The sequence below is a fragment of the Aythya marila genome (genome assembly GCF_965140915.1).
Source record: "Aythya marila genome assembly, chromosome: Z".
NCBI classification, from domain to species: domain Eukaryota; kingdom Metazoa; phylum Chordata; class Aves; order Anseriformes; family Anatidae; genus Aythya; species Aythya marila.
In genome coordinates this window covers 1272670-1290720 of record NC_139080.1, presented here as the reverse complement: position 1 = coordinate 1290720, position 18051 = coordinate 1272670, and the positions used below count along the sequence as shown (strand labels likewise).

The 18051-nt window shown below is 49.4% G+C and overlaps 1 protein-coding gene across 1 annotated transcript; it reads right to left on the bottom strand.

Annotated features, from left to right (window-relative positions):
• Positions 1–700: 700 nt before the first annotated feature.
• Positions 701–6851, bottom strand: LOC309889772 (coiled-coil domain-containing protein 68-like; the record flags this gene model as incomplete). Its single annotated transcript, XM_082782801.1, has 10 exons — positions 701–781; positions 1036–1223; positions 1319–1402; positions 1705–1810; positions 2153–2235; positions 2658–2786; positions 2902–3027; positions 3249–3392; positions 4451–4593; positions 6842–6851. 10 exons carry the CDS (start codon positions 6849–6851, stop codon positions 712–714), a joined length of 1083 nt encoding a protein of 360 aa, XP_082638927.1. The 3' UTR covers positions 701–711.
• Positions 6852–18051: the final 11200 nt, after the last annotated feature.

The following is an 18051-nucleotide window of genomic DNA, read 5'->3' as shown; positions in this document are numbered from 1 at the left end:
GAAGGTGCACGTGCAAATAGTGTCACTCACGTGGGGGATACGAGTCACACCACGAGGTGACATCTCAAAATGAGGGACAAACGGTGCCCAGAACACTTTGGTGTGACAGCAGAGGGACCAGCCTGTCCTGGGCACGGGGCTGGACGGATGAGATGTTACCTGCACCGGGACAGTCAGGGGTAGGCAGCAACGCAGGCAGCAGGAGCTGTTCATCACCCTTTGAAGATTTTGGATCAAAATGAGGACGTAAATGCCAGAAACTATCCAGGAAACAAGTCCAATCCCATGCAAACGGGATTTTGGTGAAGGGAAGGAGAGGCTAAACGTGGAGCTTCGTCCTCGCACCGACTGGAGCACAAAACTCACCGTGGAAAGTGTTCAGGAAAACAAAAGCTGGTTGAACACCGAGAGGAATCTGCTCAATCCTTGTCTGAGGACGGTGCAGTGCCATGCCCAGGGTGCTGAATGCCACGGGGACGGCCCCGTATGGCTTACCGTGAACAGCTCCTGCTCCCGGTGGGTATGGAACTGATGCCCCTGGGCTCTCTCTTCACCTCGTGCCTTGGTTCCAGGTTTATTCTCCCAAAAGCAGCTCCGCGGCACCTCTTCTGCACCACGTCTCAGAAAAAGCAAGTGTTGAAGACGTGTTGCCACACAAGAAGTCCTTCTGCTAAAGGCAGGAGAAGCACGCCCTCGTTTCATTAAGTTCATTCAGCAGTCCTGCTTCTTCATCCTGGTCAGCAGCAGGTAAGGGGATGCTCTGTAGTCCCGCAGGGGGCTGCTGAGTGAAGCAGAGAAAAGCAGGGATCGCTCAGAAACCTTCCCACACCTCTTTTTCTAAAAAATCCATCACAAACCCACCCCTCCTTATACACTCACACCACCAGTGAGGTGTAACTGCTGCCCTGCGTGTGGGCAGCAGGCTCCTGCCTCCCTTTCCTGCATCAGGGAGGGATCCTCTGCAGGCTGTGATCAGATTCCTTCCCCCAAGGCCTGGCTCAGCTCTCCCAAACCTCCCCGGGCAGAGGCACTCACTCTGTCAGGACGGCTTTTGAAACTTTCGTCTTGGGCTGGCCGGACCAGAACTCCACTTTGTCTTTTAGTTCTTTATTCTGCAGGGGGAAAAAAACAAAACAAAACAAGATGTAATGCAAATAAATCACAGCCAGGCGCTGCCCCCAGCTCAGCAGCACTCCAGGGCCATCCCTGCTTTTTGCTGCTCTCTCTCCTGATGTTTCCCAACCTGAGAAACAAGAGGATTTCACGGGACTACTGCTGATCTCTCAGCTTAATGCCCCTTCCTCCTTCCTGACCTTACCTGAGTCTCAAGCGCCGTCACCTTTTCGGTCAGGTCTTCTATTTTCTTGTCCTGGATTTTGAGTTCTTTGTTCAATTCCTCCGCCTAGGAGTTAAGAAAGGAAGGCTGTAAGATTTTTCCCAAACACGAAAAACGAGTAAAACCACAGCATTAAGCGTCCTGCCACACCAGGGGACTTGCAGGCACTTCTTTCACCAAATAAAAACCGAAGCTAATTGATTGCCCAACGTATAAGACAATTTCCGCGTCGTGTTTTCCTTATTTTGCCTCGTGTTGGCGAGGGCTGTTCATGACAGCGTGTTTACAGCCCGAGCTCGCCCCATCCACCACAATAACCCCATTTTGGGGGCGATGGAGGCCTCTGCATCCCCCATCCTGGGCCTCACCTCCTGGATGACGCGGCGCAGGCTCTGGTGCTGCGCCCCGATCAGGCGCTGCAGGTGGCCGATCTGCTCCCGCAGCGTGGCGATGTCCTGCTGCACCGCCAGGCACCTGGGGACAGGAGCAAGGAGGGGAGCACAAGTTTATAAAAGCTCCTGGGCTGAGCAGAGCAAATAACCCCATAAAATAAAGCCCTAAAATAAGCCAGACTGCGTGTGGCAGGCCCCCTCGCCAACCCCAATCCCTGTTGAGCGCGAAACTCATCGATAACTCCACACGCTGATTTGCAAACGAGTTCATAAGCAATAAAACATTATCTGATATTTTTAAAAAAAAAAGATTAAGGGGGGGCTGCAGATGTTCTGGGAGCCCCACGGGGTGGGTAGGGAGTGATACCCTCCGAAAGTCACCCCCAGAAACAAGGGGAGCGCTGCACCCCGTGCGTTTAGTCACCGTTTGCTGTCTTCGTTCCTCGACATCATCTGCAGAAGCATCTTTTCATAGGACGTTTTCTTTTCCATCAGCGTTTTCTTCTCCTAAGGAAATAAAAACAGTTTTCTGAGAACGGTATTACACACCCTGTCGTTTCTTTACCAAGAGACATTCGGCTTTAGGTCCGACCGCTAGCCAGCCTCCAAAAATTCAGCGATAGCCGCCTACAGCAACCTCAACTCCAGGTGTAGGTACAGAAACCTGACCTCTTTAAACCGACCCAGAAAGAGATGGCAGCGTACTGACCTACTACGAGAAAATTCACTCTTAAAATAACAGTTTTTGCCTTTATTTAATCAGCAAAAACCTCAGGTCTTCTGAGTGGCCACGCTCAGCCACCAGAGGGTACCACAAAAGTGCTACATCCGGCTCTATTTACAGGATGTTTTTTTTTTACCAGAAGGCCACAAATCCTTCAAAAATACTTTTTCCACCACTTGCCAAACCTCGTGGTTTTGCCTCCCACCTCCTCCATCCTGCGCACGCGCTGCTCCATGGCCGCGATGCGGGCGCACCTCTCCTCCACGGCGCCGGCGAGCTGCGTGGCCTTCTCCTCCTGCTGCTGCAGCTTTCCCTCCTGCTCCTGACTGAAGGCCTGAAAATGAGGAGGGCACAGGACCCCGCTGAGATTTTGGGGGCTCAGAATACCTTCCTGGACCAGCTCGGTCGCTGAGCAGGACCGTCGTGCCCCCTCCCAGGGAGATCCGTACCTGTATTTGCTGCTTCTCCTTCTCCTGAGTTTTGCAAAGTTCTTCGGAGCGAGCCTGGTAGCTCTCGTAGAGTTTTTGGGAGGCAGCCCGGAGAGCCTGCACGCCTGCTTCTCTTGTGGCTTCCAGCTAGAAAGGGGGAATTTCACAATAATTATATACGATAGAATCAATTTTCACTATTTTCCCTTGTCAAAAAAGCAGGTTTAATATGAATTTCGTCATCTGCTAGAACAGAGCGGCTCACACCAGCTAGAGAAGCGAGGCAGCTCTGCCTCTTCCCCCCCAAAAACAGTCGTCCCCCGTGCCACGAGGCACAGGAGAAACCTTGGGAAGCCCCCAGCACGTACCTTGATCCGCAGCAGCTGGTTCTCCCTGCTGACCAGCAGCAGCTGCTGCTCCGTTTCCCTCATCTTCGCCGCCACGGGGCTGCAGCTCGAGCCCCAGCCGCTGCTCCTGGGCTCTGTGCTCCTGCCCGGCGCCGGAGGGTGCTGCTAAAAGGGAACAAACGGGGAAAGAATGGTTAAGGGATCGGAAAAACAGATGACTGAGCCCCTAAAACAGGCTGGTTTTTTTTTGTAATCACCCCTTTCCTTTTCCCGGGAGCCAGCGTTGCAGAGCAGCCAGCTCTACCCAATGCCAGCAGAGCAGTGCAGCTCCCCAGGGCTTCATATTTTAAAGCCTCAGCACATCAGTCCTAATAAACAGCTGCCTTCTGCTCTCTCCATTGTTACTCTGCAAAAATAATTCGCTTTTAGATGATCACCTAGGGCAGGTGAGGCCGCATACACACACGTTAGCAGCTGCTGTCCACCTCTCCGCTCTGAGACCCGGTTTGTGCAGGAAACGCAACCCGCAGCCGCTCAGATTTCTGCCAGAACTCGCTGGCATTTTGCACGGCCTTTCTTCCTTTCCTCCCAGTTCGCTTGTTAAAAATAAACCCCTAAAAACAAAGGGCTGCCTGGGCATTTCAAAGAGCTCAAACACCATAAATCACTTTCTGTTCGCTTCTTTTCTTCCCACCTCCTTCCTCACCTGAGCAGAAAAAGGGATAAGCATTTTAAAGAACTTGTTGTGATCAATTATTTCTTAATGAGCAGAGTTTTGGCCCACCCCTTCACACTCCCTTCCTGAGTTAATGTCACCACCACAGAATATATCCTTTTTTGCAGTGAGGCTGGATCCTTTTATCCTTTTATTTTCATCAGCTCCCACCTTGTTCTGCTGCTGTCACCTGTGAAGCACAAGGCACCCATCCTAAACACCTCCTTATCGCAAAGTGTCCCCAGCTCTGCCTCACAAGAGCCCTGAATTTGGGTGGGGACAGCACATCAACGCCTCTTGCAACAACCCTAAATGAGGGGTGGAAAACCCTCGGTTTCAGAGTGGTTGACCCAAGACAGCGCGTGCTATAATTAAAGCAGCGCTGCGGAGAAAATCATATTTGTAGTAAATAGCCACGCGTGGTCGGGATCTTCTCTTTCGGCAGCTATCACGATTGCTCACCGTGCTGCCAAGCGAAGGAGGGAACAAAACAAGGCTTCACAAATACCTTTTTCACATATTCAGCTTCTTCGGTGAGCTCGGCGCAGGAGGAGCCGTACAGGACGTAGCTCCCCTCCGAGCCCCGGTCTTCCCGCATTACTTCTTCAGTGAGCAGCAGGGTGGTGGTCACGATGCGTGCGTTCCTCTGACCTGTAGAAGGGCGAGAAGAGGGGCTTGGCTCCTTAATTTAATGTAGCGAGGCCATTTCTCCACCCCATTTAATTCCATTTTGGCTTCAGGGGTGTGCTGGAGCCAAGCAGGCGTTGCAAGCTTAAAGAAACAAAGACTGAGAACCACATAAAAATAAAATGTGGTTCCTTTTCTTTTTTCTTTTTATAGATGGGAAAATAAATGAATTTGCACATTATTCTCATTGAGGATCTCACCGACTTCTCGCTAGCAACCTAAACCTCAATCCTACATCATTTCAGAAAACTCTTGGCCGGAGACTCCGGGCAGAAAACGTGCCAATGCCTCGCACGCACCTGCAATTTGACACGGGGCAAAACAAAACTTTTGCCACTCGTCTGAGAAGTTTATCCACCAAAAGCAATTACAGCCAGCAGAGCGGTCCCACCGCCAATTAGAGCAAGTCCCGGGGACTGATAACCCGTCCTGCTCAGATGCGAGGAGCAGCACAAAGCAGGAACAACATCGTAACACTCGGGAGAGGGGTGGGAGCAAAACTACCTACGGGAACGGATGGGAGACAGAAGATAAAGCTTCTTCTTCCCACGTCATGCACCGAGAGGAAGGTCCCAGCCACCTCGGTTTTGTTTCTCTTGTACAATGGTGACATCCAGTGTCAGCTGCTTTCCTCTGAAAGGAGCCTGCATTGCTCCAGCTCCCTATTTCCAGCCTGCCCCAGCAAGCTTACAGGTGCCCATCAGGCAAGCTGGTTTTTAAACGAGCCCCTCTGAAGCACCTGGAACTAATTAAAGCTCGCACAGGAGATTAATCAAACCACTCAGCGTGGTGGTGGACAGGCTCAAAACAAAAAGTGGTTGGGTTTTACAAACCTTGCAGATCATTTACAATAAAAGTTCACTGAAAAATACATTTATTTAAAGACACTGGAGTTCAAGGTCTTAGCTCCTGCGGGTTAAGTCGGTGAGAGCCATCCCCGCATGGTTTGCTGCAGGCAAACCCTCATGTTCATTGAGTCATCCCAGCACAGAGTGTTGCAGCACTACCAGGAAGCTCACTCAGGCTAGCCCATTTCTTAATTAACCCGTTTTCTAGTAAAATATAATTAGGCAACTTGAAATATTTATTGCTGCGGTGGAGGAGGAATTGTGTTCCCACAAGGAGCTACTTGCACAACTGCCCCGCTGCAGACCTTCCCCTCCTTCTGTTAACCTGTGTCCCAGCCGGACAATACAGAAAACTAAATCATAAATCAGCCATAAATAAGCATAAAAAAAAAAAAAAAAATGATGTTAAACGAAGAGCTCCCTTTCTGGCTGTAATTTTCATGGGACTGGCAAGGAGGAGCTGGAGATCCAGACACAACCCTCAGGGCTTTGACCTCAAGCGAGCACACGGAAGAGGTTTCCATAGCTCCAGAGGATGGTTCCCTGCTGGCACAAAGTCATTTCTCGCTCTGGGGCTGCTGTTTTCCTCCTGGCTGCCAGCTCACCCCACACAGGGGCACCCCACACCAGTCTCCCTCCAGCCTGGGGGGTTCAGCCTGAAGCCTCCGGGTCCTGTCCCCTGGGGGTGAGTGGGGTGGAAATGCCTTTTAGCCCTGAAGAAGCGGAACCAGGAGAAATAAAGAGTGGGCAAAGCCCCACAAGGTGGCCTGAAGGTCCCCAGCACAGTCCCGGTCTGTTGGGGACTTGGGGCAGGTCTGTGCCATAAACCCCAAATCTGGGTCTTTGCCCCGAGCGCCTTTCCAGGCGGGGCAACGGGACCAGCAACAAAACGAAGGCAGGGCTGGAGCCCTTCTAATCAGAATTAACACATTTCATTGCAACTAGTGGGGATATTCGAGTAAAAAACCCCATGCCAGCCTCCGACAGAGCCCCGTACCCCAACACCCGGTCTCTCCCTGCCCATGCTCCCCAGGAGCTGCCAGGTAAACAACCACGGCGCTCATCCCAGAGCTGAACAAGGATTTAGCCACCATTCCTCCCCCTTTTCATGCCTGTGCCTGCAGGAGCTGCTTGCTGTGGCTGCTCCCAGCGCTGTTTAACAACCCCTTGCTAGAAAATACACCAAAACACAAAGCAAAAGCACCTTTGGGTGCTCCCCCCCCGGGGCTCGGGCAGGCTGCGGTGCCCCCAGCACCCACCCAGCGGGTCCCCCACTCTTCCTCCTCCTCCTTCTCTTCCTCCTTCTCCTCTTCCTCAGCCTCCTGCCCCCCCAAACCCTTCTCCCCCCATTCCCTCAGCCTCACCTGCGGACATGGCTCGGCCCCAGCCGCCGGGGAGCCCCGAGCACGGCCCCGAGCCCCGCCCGGCCCCGCCTCAGCCCGGCCCGGTTTGGGTCGGAGCCTCCAGCCCCACAGCCCTCACAGCCCTCCCCCTATAACGTTCCCCCTCTGGAGCTGCACGGGTAGAGGGTAAAATGGGAACGGAGGGAGAAAAACGTGTCATAAAAGTGCTACAAACACAGCAGCCCTGTCAGCAGGTCTGCCCCACAGCAAGCCCTCCGCGCCCGTAACCCCAAAATCCACCGTTTTGCACCCAGTTTTCTCGTCCCGGCAGCGTCTTGAAGCTGAGGCTGTGTGGTGCAGCTGCAGGGCACCCACCCACCACCATAGTGTCCCCACATGATGCTGTCCCCTCGTGGTGTCCCCTCATGGTGTCCTCCTGCACTGTTGGGACCCCAGCATTGTCCCGGGCTGAGGGCCAGGAGCTGCTGGCCCCAGCAAGCTGTCTGTTCTCTGGGAGGGCAAGGGGGTTGTCTTATTAATTATAATCAGAAATAATAAGAATAATAAAGCATGACTCCTCTTTTCTTCTGCCTGGGACGTGCTGCTCCTTTCTCGCCTTCGGGTGTGAGGTGTGGGACAAAGTCAGGCTGGTCCCAGCCCCATTTAGAGAGCAAACAGTGGCGAGGCAGCGCCCAGCTCCAAAGTCTCCTCTCCCCAGCAAGGTGAGAGGCTGAGCACACCCCAAAACCACCCCGAGCCCAGTTAGCACCCAGCACATCCCCAGGACTGCTCCTTCCTCAGCTCTGGAAACTCAAATCTCTAAAACGGGGGCACAAGAGGAGGCTTTTCGTCTCCTACCCACCCACTGGTGGTTAATCTTTAGTCCCCTGTGAGCCTTGGAGCTGGCTCCAGCTGCGTTTAGCAGCCCAGGAAGGCAGAGTCCAGGTGATTTCATTTCCCTTCACTGCTTACGGCAGGGAAAGCAAAATGCAGCTTGGCGTGGCCTTGAGGCTGCGTCTCAAATGGTTTGCAAACACCGCTGTGCTTTCCCCCAGGAAGTCTCTGAGGGTGTAAGATTTGCTAAATCATTTGCTAGCGTTGACACGGGGTGATGCCTGAAGACCTTTATTCATGGGGAGACGTTTCGAGGTGACTTACGGGGTACTGCAGGAGCTGCCAGCCCAGCTATCAGCACGCTGCAGTGCTCCACGCAGCCTTGTGTAAGCTTCACGTGTAGCACCCACATGGCAGGGGAGGCCGATGAGCCACGGGAATTTAGGTTAGCGATTCGGACTTGCCCTGGGATTCATCATTCCTCCCCGCCGCATCCTGTTTTGATTCAGCCACAGGTTCGTATGGGATGTGCAGGGAGCTGAGCCTGTGACGGGAAGGTCTCCCAGCCCCTGGAGCTTGTTCAGTTACTCATCCTCGTACTGTCATTATTCAAATATCTCCGTTTCACCTCCACAAAAGCACAGTTATATCCACAAACTCGTTCAAAAGAGAACAGAGAAAATTATTATGTCACTATGGGTTTTCCCACCAAACTTCCATTGTGGGTTTTGCTGAGTAAAGCATTAAGATCATTCGCAAATTTTGAGGTCTGGAGCAAAGCCTGATGAATAATATGGAAAGAAACTTTATATATATCTCTGAAGGAGGATTACTTATTTTTATTTCTCTATTGAAAACATAAGCAGTAATGCAGCTGCATCACTCATACTCTGGAAGCACGATGGCTCTTTCATTCTGTGCTTCGCTTCTGCATTTTCAGGAGCTTTCAGGCAGGAGAGAGCCAGAAAGGAGCACCAAATATCCAAATCCTGTGCAGAAATGCCATTTCGTGGAGCTGGCTCCTGAGCTGCCCGCGGAAATGCCATCCTCTCCTCGTCCCAGCTCCGGCCGCTCCTGCCCATGAACCCCGTGGGTGTAACCACAGGTTTGCCAGCAGACACCGTGAGCATTCAGTCAGCAATTTCCCTGGTGGGAGGATCGCTGATTAGCGAGGCAAAGTGCATTCCTTGCTGGAAACCCGTCCGATCCCACTCAGGTTTTTCCGGTCACAGCGCACGGCCGGCGGTCCCCGTGCTGCCCCCACTGATGCTCGGCCCCATAGCTCGCCTTGCCCTTGGCTGCTCACAGCTCCTGCACCGCCTGCTCCCCAAATCCCTTACCCGAAGCCAGCCTTCATGCCAGAGCTGAGGAAGATTAAAGATGAGGATTTAGAAATTTTAATAAAGACCCAAAGTTCCTTCAAGCCGAGCTCACCCTACAAAACCAGCCTTTTATTGACGGCTTTTGAGCCACTCTCCACAGACAAACATGGCAAGGAGTTACTCAAACAAAGCTTTAACGTTGGGATTTCTAGATAAGAAGCGCAGATTATGTCCTGGCTCTGCCAGGCCCAGAGACTCAACAAGAGCCGTGAGTCATCTGTCTGCTGCCTGCCGGGAAGCACGCAGCCAAGGTGTGTTCGAGCCATCTTGACGTGATGGCAAACTCAATAAATGTCCCAGCACACTGTCCACGTGTCCCTTCATGCTGTCCGTGTGTCCCTTTATGCTGTCCGTGTGTCCTGGCAGAGGTATCGAGCACCCAGGCTGCGCCCCAAGGAGGGAGCTGTGAGCGAGGCTGGCTCGAGATCACCCCAAATCACCCCAAAATTCAGGGTGTGTTGCAGGATGTCACGGCCAGCGGGTTACATACCTGTTGGTAACACTCCTCCAGCAGCCTACAGGTGGGAAGTGTTTTGTGCCTGCACCAGGGAAAGTGCCCTAGCTTAGATGCTGAAGCTAATGTTCGAACCCAACAGCAATAATCCTGCAAGAAGGAGCAAAAGACAGCTCTTTTGCCTCAAGTGCTTAACAGTCACCAGGGAAGCCTGGTAATTAATTTATTGCTTTAATTATACAGTGCGTTAACTGTTCCTGTCAATGTCTTTTTAAGATAAGAGTTTTGTTGCATGAGCAGTTTGGGCAAGAAGAAAAAAAAGGGTTCTTCTTATTGCGCCTGGGCTGAAAACATAACATTAGCAGGAAAATGAAGCCCTCACTCTTCCCCCGGTTTATAGAGACATTTTAAGAGCGTCTAACCAAGACTAGGCAACGCCTGCTTACCCCCGACTAAATAGGTCCCCTCGCAATATTTGTTATTTGCAAAGGGAAGGAATATTTGTGCCTGGTCTAGCCAGCCACTAATTGGAATTAATTAAATAGGAATGAAAGCTTGAAACGTGTTCCTTCCATTTCACGCGTACGGGAGAGCTTGTGAACCAAAGAGCTTGTTTATTTATTTATTTTTATTTTTTTTCCTAAATAAATCATTTGCTCTAAAAAATCTTTCCTTATAAAACCCACTCCAGTGGTGTTGTAATTAGGGGCGGCACTCGCCTCCACCGTGATCCCTGTGCCACGCAGGTCCTGAAGTAGGTCGCGTGGATGTAGCCCTCAGAGACTATTTCTCATCCTGATCTGCACTGCCAGAGGTTGGCATTGACAGGGTTTGGGCTTCCCCATGTACAGGACGGGACAGCAGCCCTCTGGTGAGTGAAATGTGGGCACAGAGGGGGAGAAACCCTGATATGTTGAAGCCAACACTAGATTATGGAGAGAATGGTTACTGCACACACCTTAAGCCATTAATACTGCTTTTGGTCAAAAGTTAAAGCCCTAACCCTTTCCCATGTCAGTACGGACCCTTTTTTTTTAGAAAATACAATTATTTCCACAGGCTGGTGCTGAGGAAGGCTATCCAAGACGTGTTTTCTTGCCTACGTGAAGAAGAAAAGTGACCCAGCGGTATTCCCTCGGCTGCACTTCTTGAAGCACAGCAGGTCCAGACCCCATAAACCTTCCTTGTCCACGACAGGTTGGCTGAAATCCACATTTGGAGAACTCCTGTCCTTAAACACCGTTACTGATGTTATTTCTAGCGGGGCGGTTCGCCTGTCACCATCCTTGTGCTGCTCGGCACTGATTTGCCTTTCATACCTTGGCATTACGTTCGGGGCTCCCATGCCAGGAAAAACCGTGCCAAGCAAATGTCAGATGGCAAACGAGAGCGCTGCTCAAAAACCGTGCAAAGCGCAGCGAAAAGCTGTTCCAAAATACGATTTCTGGGTGTTTTTACCGTACCTCCATTTATTTTGATAGGGTTGCGGTAGCGAGTGGAAGCGCCATGTGTACGAACACGTCAGCTTGACACCTCTGAAGCCATCTAGACACGAGTGTGAGAAGCAGCTCCCCAAATGGGAAACCTCAGCGTCTCTCCATGCAGTGCCTTTGGCTCATGGCATGGGGTTAAAGGCACTTTCTGGGGTCCCATGGGGTCTGGGGTCCCGTGGGGGGTGATGCTGCAGGTCTGCACATGGGGTGCTGGTGCTGGGGTGCTGGTGCCTGCCACGATGCCACGGCCCCATCCCCAGTCTCAGCGGGCGCTTTGCTGCTGGTGTTAATGGGGTGGGAGCTCTGTTGGCGATTTAGGACCACGAGCACCAGCCCAGTGTCTGCGGCATCGCTCACACAAGCCACACCAGAGGTGTTTAATGCTCGGCCCCATCCATCACCTCACTTCCCAGGAAACTGCAAAGAGATTGATTATTTTTTATTTTTTATTTCTTGTTTAGGGGATGCAGGAGATGCAGGGGATGCAGGAGGTGCGGGTGGAGCAGTGGGAAGGCAGTGCCACCTAGTGCTGCCACCCAGCTCTGCCACCAGCTCTGTCACCCAGTTCTGCCACCCAGCTGCCACCCAGAGCTGCCTGAGCTGAGCTTTGCTTTGCAGATTCTCACCAAATAAAAAAAAAATAAATAAAATAAAAAGTTCATTTCTCATTCCTTCACTGTGGTTATTTATTTATTTGTCGTTATTATTATTTTTTTTTTTTTAAGAGGAACTCCAGAACTGTTGCCCTTCCTCAAAGACAAATGTGACAAGATAACGTGATAGGCAACAGCCTCTTTCCACATATTGCTCAGCTGAAGCAAGAGACTCCAAAATGTGCCACGAGAAGCCGAAAGCAGCACCGGCAAGGCTGCAGCATGAGGGTGCGAGCCCCGAAACACGTCGCCGGGGGGGCATTCCTCTCTGCAATGCACACCTCTCATTCCAGCTGCCCTAATTGCATTCAGTAACTTGCACAGGATCAATGCAGGTCATTTATTTGATGGTGAAAGCTTACGGGGCCGATAAAAGCTCACAGCATCACTCAGGGCGCAGAGGAGTTGCTGCAGGTGTCGTAGGGCACGAGCACGCAGAGCTCTGCTACGCACCCTGCGTTTATTCTGCGCTAGTGGAAGTTCAATACGATGAACGCAGGCAATCTGATCTCGGATTAATCTTTATTGGTGCACTTCTGGAGTAAACGGATTGATTTTGATAAACTTCGCGGGTCTTTGAATCATTGCCATCAGGAAACGGGGTCGAGTTTTGCAGCGGGGATCAGCCAGTCCTGCTGTGCTGGGAAGGGGAAGGTGCCTGCCCTCATGCATTAGTCTGAAAGCATCCCACTTTGATTACTGCCTTTTTTTTTCCTTTTTTTCCCCCTCTTTTCAACTTAATGACACCGCAAGTGTCTTCATTAGTAAAATCTCGGAGGGCAGACGGTCTTTTCTTTGTTCTACATCGCGACACCTCAAAGGCAGCGCTCTCCTTTCTGATGCATCGGGAACTGTATTTGTAACAGATGAGAGATTAGTAAAGTAGCCTTGAAACAGACCTAAATAAAGCAGGGAAGAGTAATAATGCTGCTCCTTTCCACCCCGGATTTCGGCAAATGTTCCTTCCCTCCTCAGAACAAATCTTGTGTGTGTGCCTGCCAGAACTCCTAGGGAAGACAACGCTACCTTAATACGGGAAGAGAAGCTGGAGCCTCAGCAGGGGTAAATGAGTTTCCTGCAGGTTTAGAAAGATTTCTCTGATCCAAAGTGGGGTGCTTGAACAGTTCCGATAATGAAATGAAATGAATTTTCAACTGCTATAGAAATGCTGTGCAGTGGACCCAAACCCAGATCACAATTGCCGCTTGCTGAGCAAAATGAGCCTGAGCACAGCTGCTCATTTCGTAGCAGCGTCCCATCCCTTTGAGTTTTGAGGAGCGTGTGCTCCACGAGCCCCCCGTGAGCATGCTGGCATCCCCGAGGCCCAGACCCGACCCCGCTGAGCCCCAGGGGGAATTTGGCAGGCAGGGAGGGTAACTCCCTGCTTTCCAGCTCAACCATTTTCCAGCAGCTAAAAGCTAAGGACGCCCGGGTGAGACCTCCTCTTCCCAAGCAGAGATGCTCCATCACCACCCAGGTGGCTCCTTTCTGAGGAGACACGCTGAACTTTGTTGGGAAGCGAGCCCTCCAAGCAGCAATGCCTTTCTCCCTCAAGAAATGCAGCATATTAGCACTTATTATTATTACGATTCTTCTTTTTTTTCCTTTTTTTTTTTTCCTAATCAAAAAGGAGCTAATAGGTTCTGTGTGCGGGAGGCACGCTTGATGGAGAAGAAAAACCCAGACGCAAACAATAAGCACTTCCCTTCGAGGACTGGCCCAGATTGTCCATTAATTGTTTTAATTTGTCTCATGTGGATTCGCATCAAATCTCGATTGGAATCACTTAAAGGTAATTGAGGATAATGGACTTCATCGCTCAGTCGCCGCGGAGGCCGCTCGCCGAGGTGCGGCGGCGCTGCCCCCCATGGGGACACCCCAACCGAGGGCACCCCAGGACCTTGCACACACTGGGACAGCCCTGCCCGAGCCCAAGGAGCACATTTTGGGGCCAATTTGGCTTTCCCAAGCATTACTGCTTAAAATGCAATGATCCAAAGTGTTGTCTTGTTCAGAAGTTGCGTTCAATTAAGATTACGTGCAAATAGATATTTTTTTTTCTCAGCGAAACAACTACGCTCATATAGATAAAGTTTCTATATTATTTCATGAAATAATTATCGTAATTAGCCTCACAATTTGAATTTAGAAACCATTTCCTTCCCTCAACCCTCCTTTATTTTGTTTCTTTGTCCTTTTGAAAAAAAAACTGAATTAATTCCTTGGGAAACTGATGAGGAATTTTCAAACTAGAAGTAAATGTCTGCAATAAATCAAGAGATAAGGGAACACACAGAGATTAGTCTGCAATTAAAGTTTACAGAATTAATTCCGCCTGCAATCCGTGGAGTTTAACGCGATAAAGTCCACGTCTTCCATCTTCTTTTTGGAAAGGATCATGGAAATCTGGGAGGAAGGAGAACCCAGCGGAGGCCGAAAGAGCAATCGCAACTCCTCCGGCCACCAACAGCCCAAGAGGTTTCGGCATTTCTTGCCCATTTTGCCATTCGAAAACCTAAATAAACATACGGCACAGCTAAACGCGGGCAAATTGATTGGAAATTTGGCCAGGTGATTGGAAGTCGAATGTGAATATTTGTTTTTTACCCCAATGAATGTAAATTTCATTAGCTGATAATTAAAAGGAAATTATACAGACATTACAATTACTGCCAATGGCATAAATTATGAAGCTATATGGCAAAACAATTTAGGAATTCACATTGCAGTTCTTATTGTCAATTTGGTTACCAAAGAAACCAAGAATAAATAATATACTCAGTGACTATGCAAATGAAGCCTTGATGTGTTGCTAGGCTGTTAAAGCTAATGTCATTGTATAAAACAATAATGTTAAACATTATTAGTTTTTTAATTATGTCAGTTAATTAGAATTGTTCCTGTTAATTGCCTATGATTCATCTCTAGAAGAAAAATGTACAGCTAACAGCTTTGGGGGGTTTTTCCTCAACGTATCACCTCGAAAAAAAGAAGCAGAGGTTTGCAATATCGCACCAGAAAATGGCAGTATCCCGTATTCAGCCTCGGTTGGCAGTGTGGCAGTAAAGGGATGTCAATGGAAAGTGAAGGAGGGACGGTGACAGTGTGGGGACACCCGGCAACAAGCAGTGACCCTCAGATACAACCATTTGCTCGTCTTGTGTGGAGGGACAGGAGGAGATGCTGGGGACACCCGCCCAGGAGGAGCTTGACCTCAAGGCCCTCAGCCCCCAGGGCCTGAAGGCGTTGCTCTGAGGGCAGTGTGACTGCTGAAACTTGGCTCTGACCCTATTTTGGCACCATGTGTGACCCTGCAGCCCCGTGTGGCAGCTCTCCGGGAGCAGGAGGTGTCCCCAGGCCAGCCCAAAAAGGGTTTTTAGGCCCAGGAGAAGCGTGGCCTTGCTCTCCGCCCTCACCCCACGCTGCCACCTCAGGTCCCACTTGCTGCATGAAGCCCTTAAAGGAAACGGGAGAGGTGAAACCTCTGTCATGACACTTCCATGACACTTCAGGCAGTCAGGTTCCTGCTGGTAGCAGGCCTTGGAAGCAGGCAGCCAACGTATCTGCAAAATCGGCTGAGCTCTGTGAGCTTTATCGCCACCGCCATTCCCCGGGCATCTAAGGGAAATGGTACAAAGCACCTACTCGGAGGGAGCAGGGGCTATTCAAAAAATAAATCCTTGTTGCTCTCCTTCTCCATCTAGAAAGATGAAGCCATGGCCTCCAGCAGATGAAGGGAGCTCTGGCCTCATGGGTTAGGGCCATAAATCTGCCGTGCTCCCCTCCGGGCAGGCAGGGAGAGCCGTGCCTGTCCCCTTCCCTCGCCTCATCCCTCCTTCCCCGTCAGGAGAGGATCCCAACAGCTCCAAGTGTGTTCCCTCATAAACAAAGCCGTCTTTCATCTGAGTTAAAATCATCAGTAAAGAGGAAGCTTTAACAAACAAAACCGTCAGTAATTGATATCACTTGCATTTGGGTTTTGATTTTAAGATTGCTATCAGAGTCTGCATCCCTCAGAGAGAAGTTCTCATGATCTCTGTCTGTGTACGTGCAAGTGAATGGATATTTTTAGACTCTGGTCTCCTCCTTTCATTACTGTTTTTTAGGACAATTCCTTTTTCTTTTACTCATTGTTGTTTTTATCTTCTGGAACCATTCCGGTAAGCATGCCTCATCCTGCCTCCGTCACCACCACCTTCAGTTTCCCGCTTTGCTTCCATCCATTGTCACAATCCCTGGAAAAAATTGGAATAAATGAGTGATTTACTTTGCTCTACATGATGGAAAACATTGACATCTCTTCTCCCCAGTTCTGGGCTCTAGAACCATCACACGGATGGCAATCTCCAGTTGTCATGCTGAAGTTGCAAATGCATCGTGGTTGTTTAAACAAAGTTAATGCACATAAACGCATTGTATGGAAACAGAATGCAATTAGGATCTCACATTTACAGAAGACTACGACACAGCTTTCTTAACGCCAGAAACGAAGGGCTTAATAAGTCTATCAAATTATAGCACCATCTTTCTGCTTTGTAATGCTGGATCTGGCTTGTTAATATTCCATTCCCCCTCTGACAGCCCCGTTTCCAAATGTTGGATCTGCAATTTCTCTCTTTTTTTCTCCCCGTCTTTATACCTTTCAGCCTAAATACAAACAGCAACAAAGATCCTAATTATGATCCACAATCATTATTCTCTGAAGAAGTTCCCAGTAATTAAATTTTAAAGAAAAATATATTTAACGAGCTTTTTACAGTTTCATCCAAGCGATACGTATTCAAGTAGATAGTGATTAGAATGAAACAGCTCTAATTTGAATGACTTGATAAAAGCTCCTACTTCACTCCTATGTTTTTAATAATTGTGTAATTACATAGAGAAGTATTCCTGTAAATAGCACTTGTTTTGTACAGAATGGGTGACAGAGAAATGTGAGGGGGTTATCTAAATCTTCACTACTTTGAAATGGCATTTTCCTGTGTCAGCTAAAAAGTTAATGTGGGTAAAAATATAGTGTAGAAGCCTACATGTATATATATTTTTTGTTTGTTCGTTCAGAATTTCAAAAAATATTAAGTTCCAGTTTTATTTTGATTTAGAAATTCTAGTCCCGAGGTGTGGAGGTGGGATACTCCCCATTTCTTGGAGCCACCACGCCTCACTTCTGGGGAGGGCAGCCTGTCCCATGGGCTCACCATGGGGAAATCTAAGCAGAGGACTCATTATTGGCATTATTTAGGGCTGAAATCCTCCAAACCCCCCGTTAGACCCCCAACAGGGGCTGCCCAGCAGGAGCACACCCTACTCTCCCCCTGCCCAAGCTGCGTTTCCCATGGCACGGGGTCCTCCCGCACTGGGGTCAGCATCCTGAAATACTAAACCCGAAATACTCCAGCAGAAGAGATTTAGTAGAAAAAGCCTCAGTCGTGTTAATCTGGGATGCTTTATTTTTGAAGATGACTGAGAAGTAGACATGAAGAAGGTGTGAGATACAGAAAGCTGTGAAGCATCAGAGGAGTTTGCAATTAAGAGGAGGTTGAAGAGCCTACGGTACATCGAGTTATCGAGCTCGATGCTACGGTTCACCTTGTGAATGAGACATTAGCGGATGAAAACGAAAGCAGGAAGCCTTAAGGTGAAAGATTTGTCAAGGGCTGATGATAGACGGCGCAGCTGTAATTTTAATTGCATTTTGGAAATACAAAAAAAAAAAAAAAAAAAAAAAAAAAAAAAAAAAAACCAACACACACAAAAAAATAAAAGAGAAATAAAAAAATTTGGTTGGAGCATAAAACGAGTGATTCAAAAATACAGAATGAAATAAATGTGTAGCTCAGCCCACAGCTGCACCAAAATTAAGACCTTGGTGAGCCCTCTCTTGTACTAAGCTGATGCTGTGCCAAGGGCTGCTGCAGGGCTGGAACCAAGCTGGTATATTTTTATATATACACACGTATAAAATGACTTGTTAAACGTTGGAGAAGAATTTTTATATTTTCCATAATGTGTTCTTCACGCTCTCTGACACATGCTTTGATTTTTGGGTGGTCCTTTGGGGACCCACGAGTTGGACTTGATGGGTCTCCTCCAGCCGGGGATATTCTGCGATTCCAATCCCTCGGGGAAAATCAGAGGGACAAGAAAAGGGCCAATTTCTATCATTCAGGTGGCAGTCCCACAGAAAAGAGCCCGTGAACCCTGTGCAAGTGCTCCATGGATTTCCATTTACCTCTGTCCCACCAGGGTGTCAGGGCTCCCCCGGGCTGAAGCCTGCACGATATTTTCCAAGTTTTCCCCACTTTGAGGAGCAAAGCTAAATGGAAAAGCGATTTCCCAAGCCGGGTTAATTTGGATTCATGCATCCTACATTTATCTACATCATAAAGATACTTCAGCTCATTTGAAAAAAAAA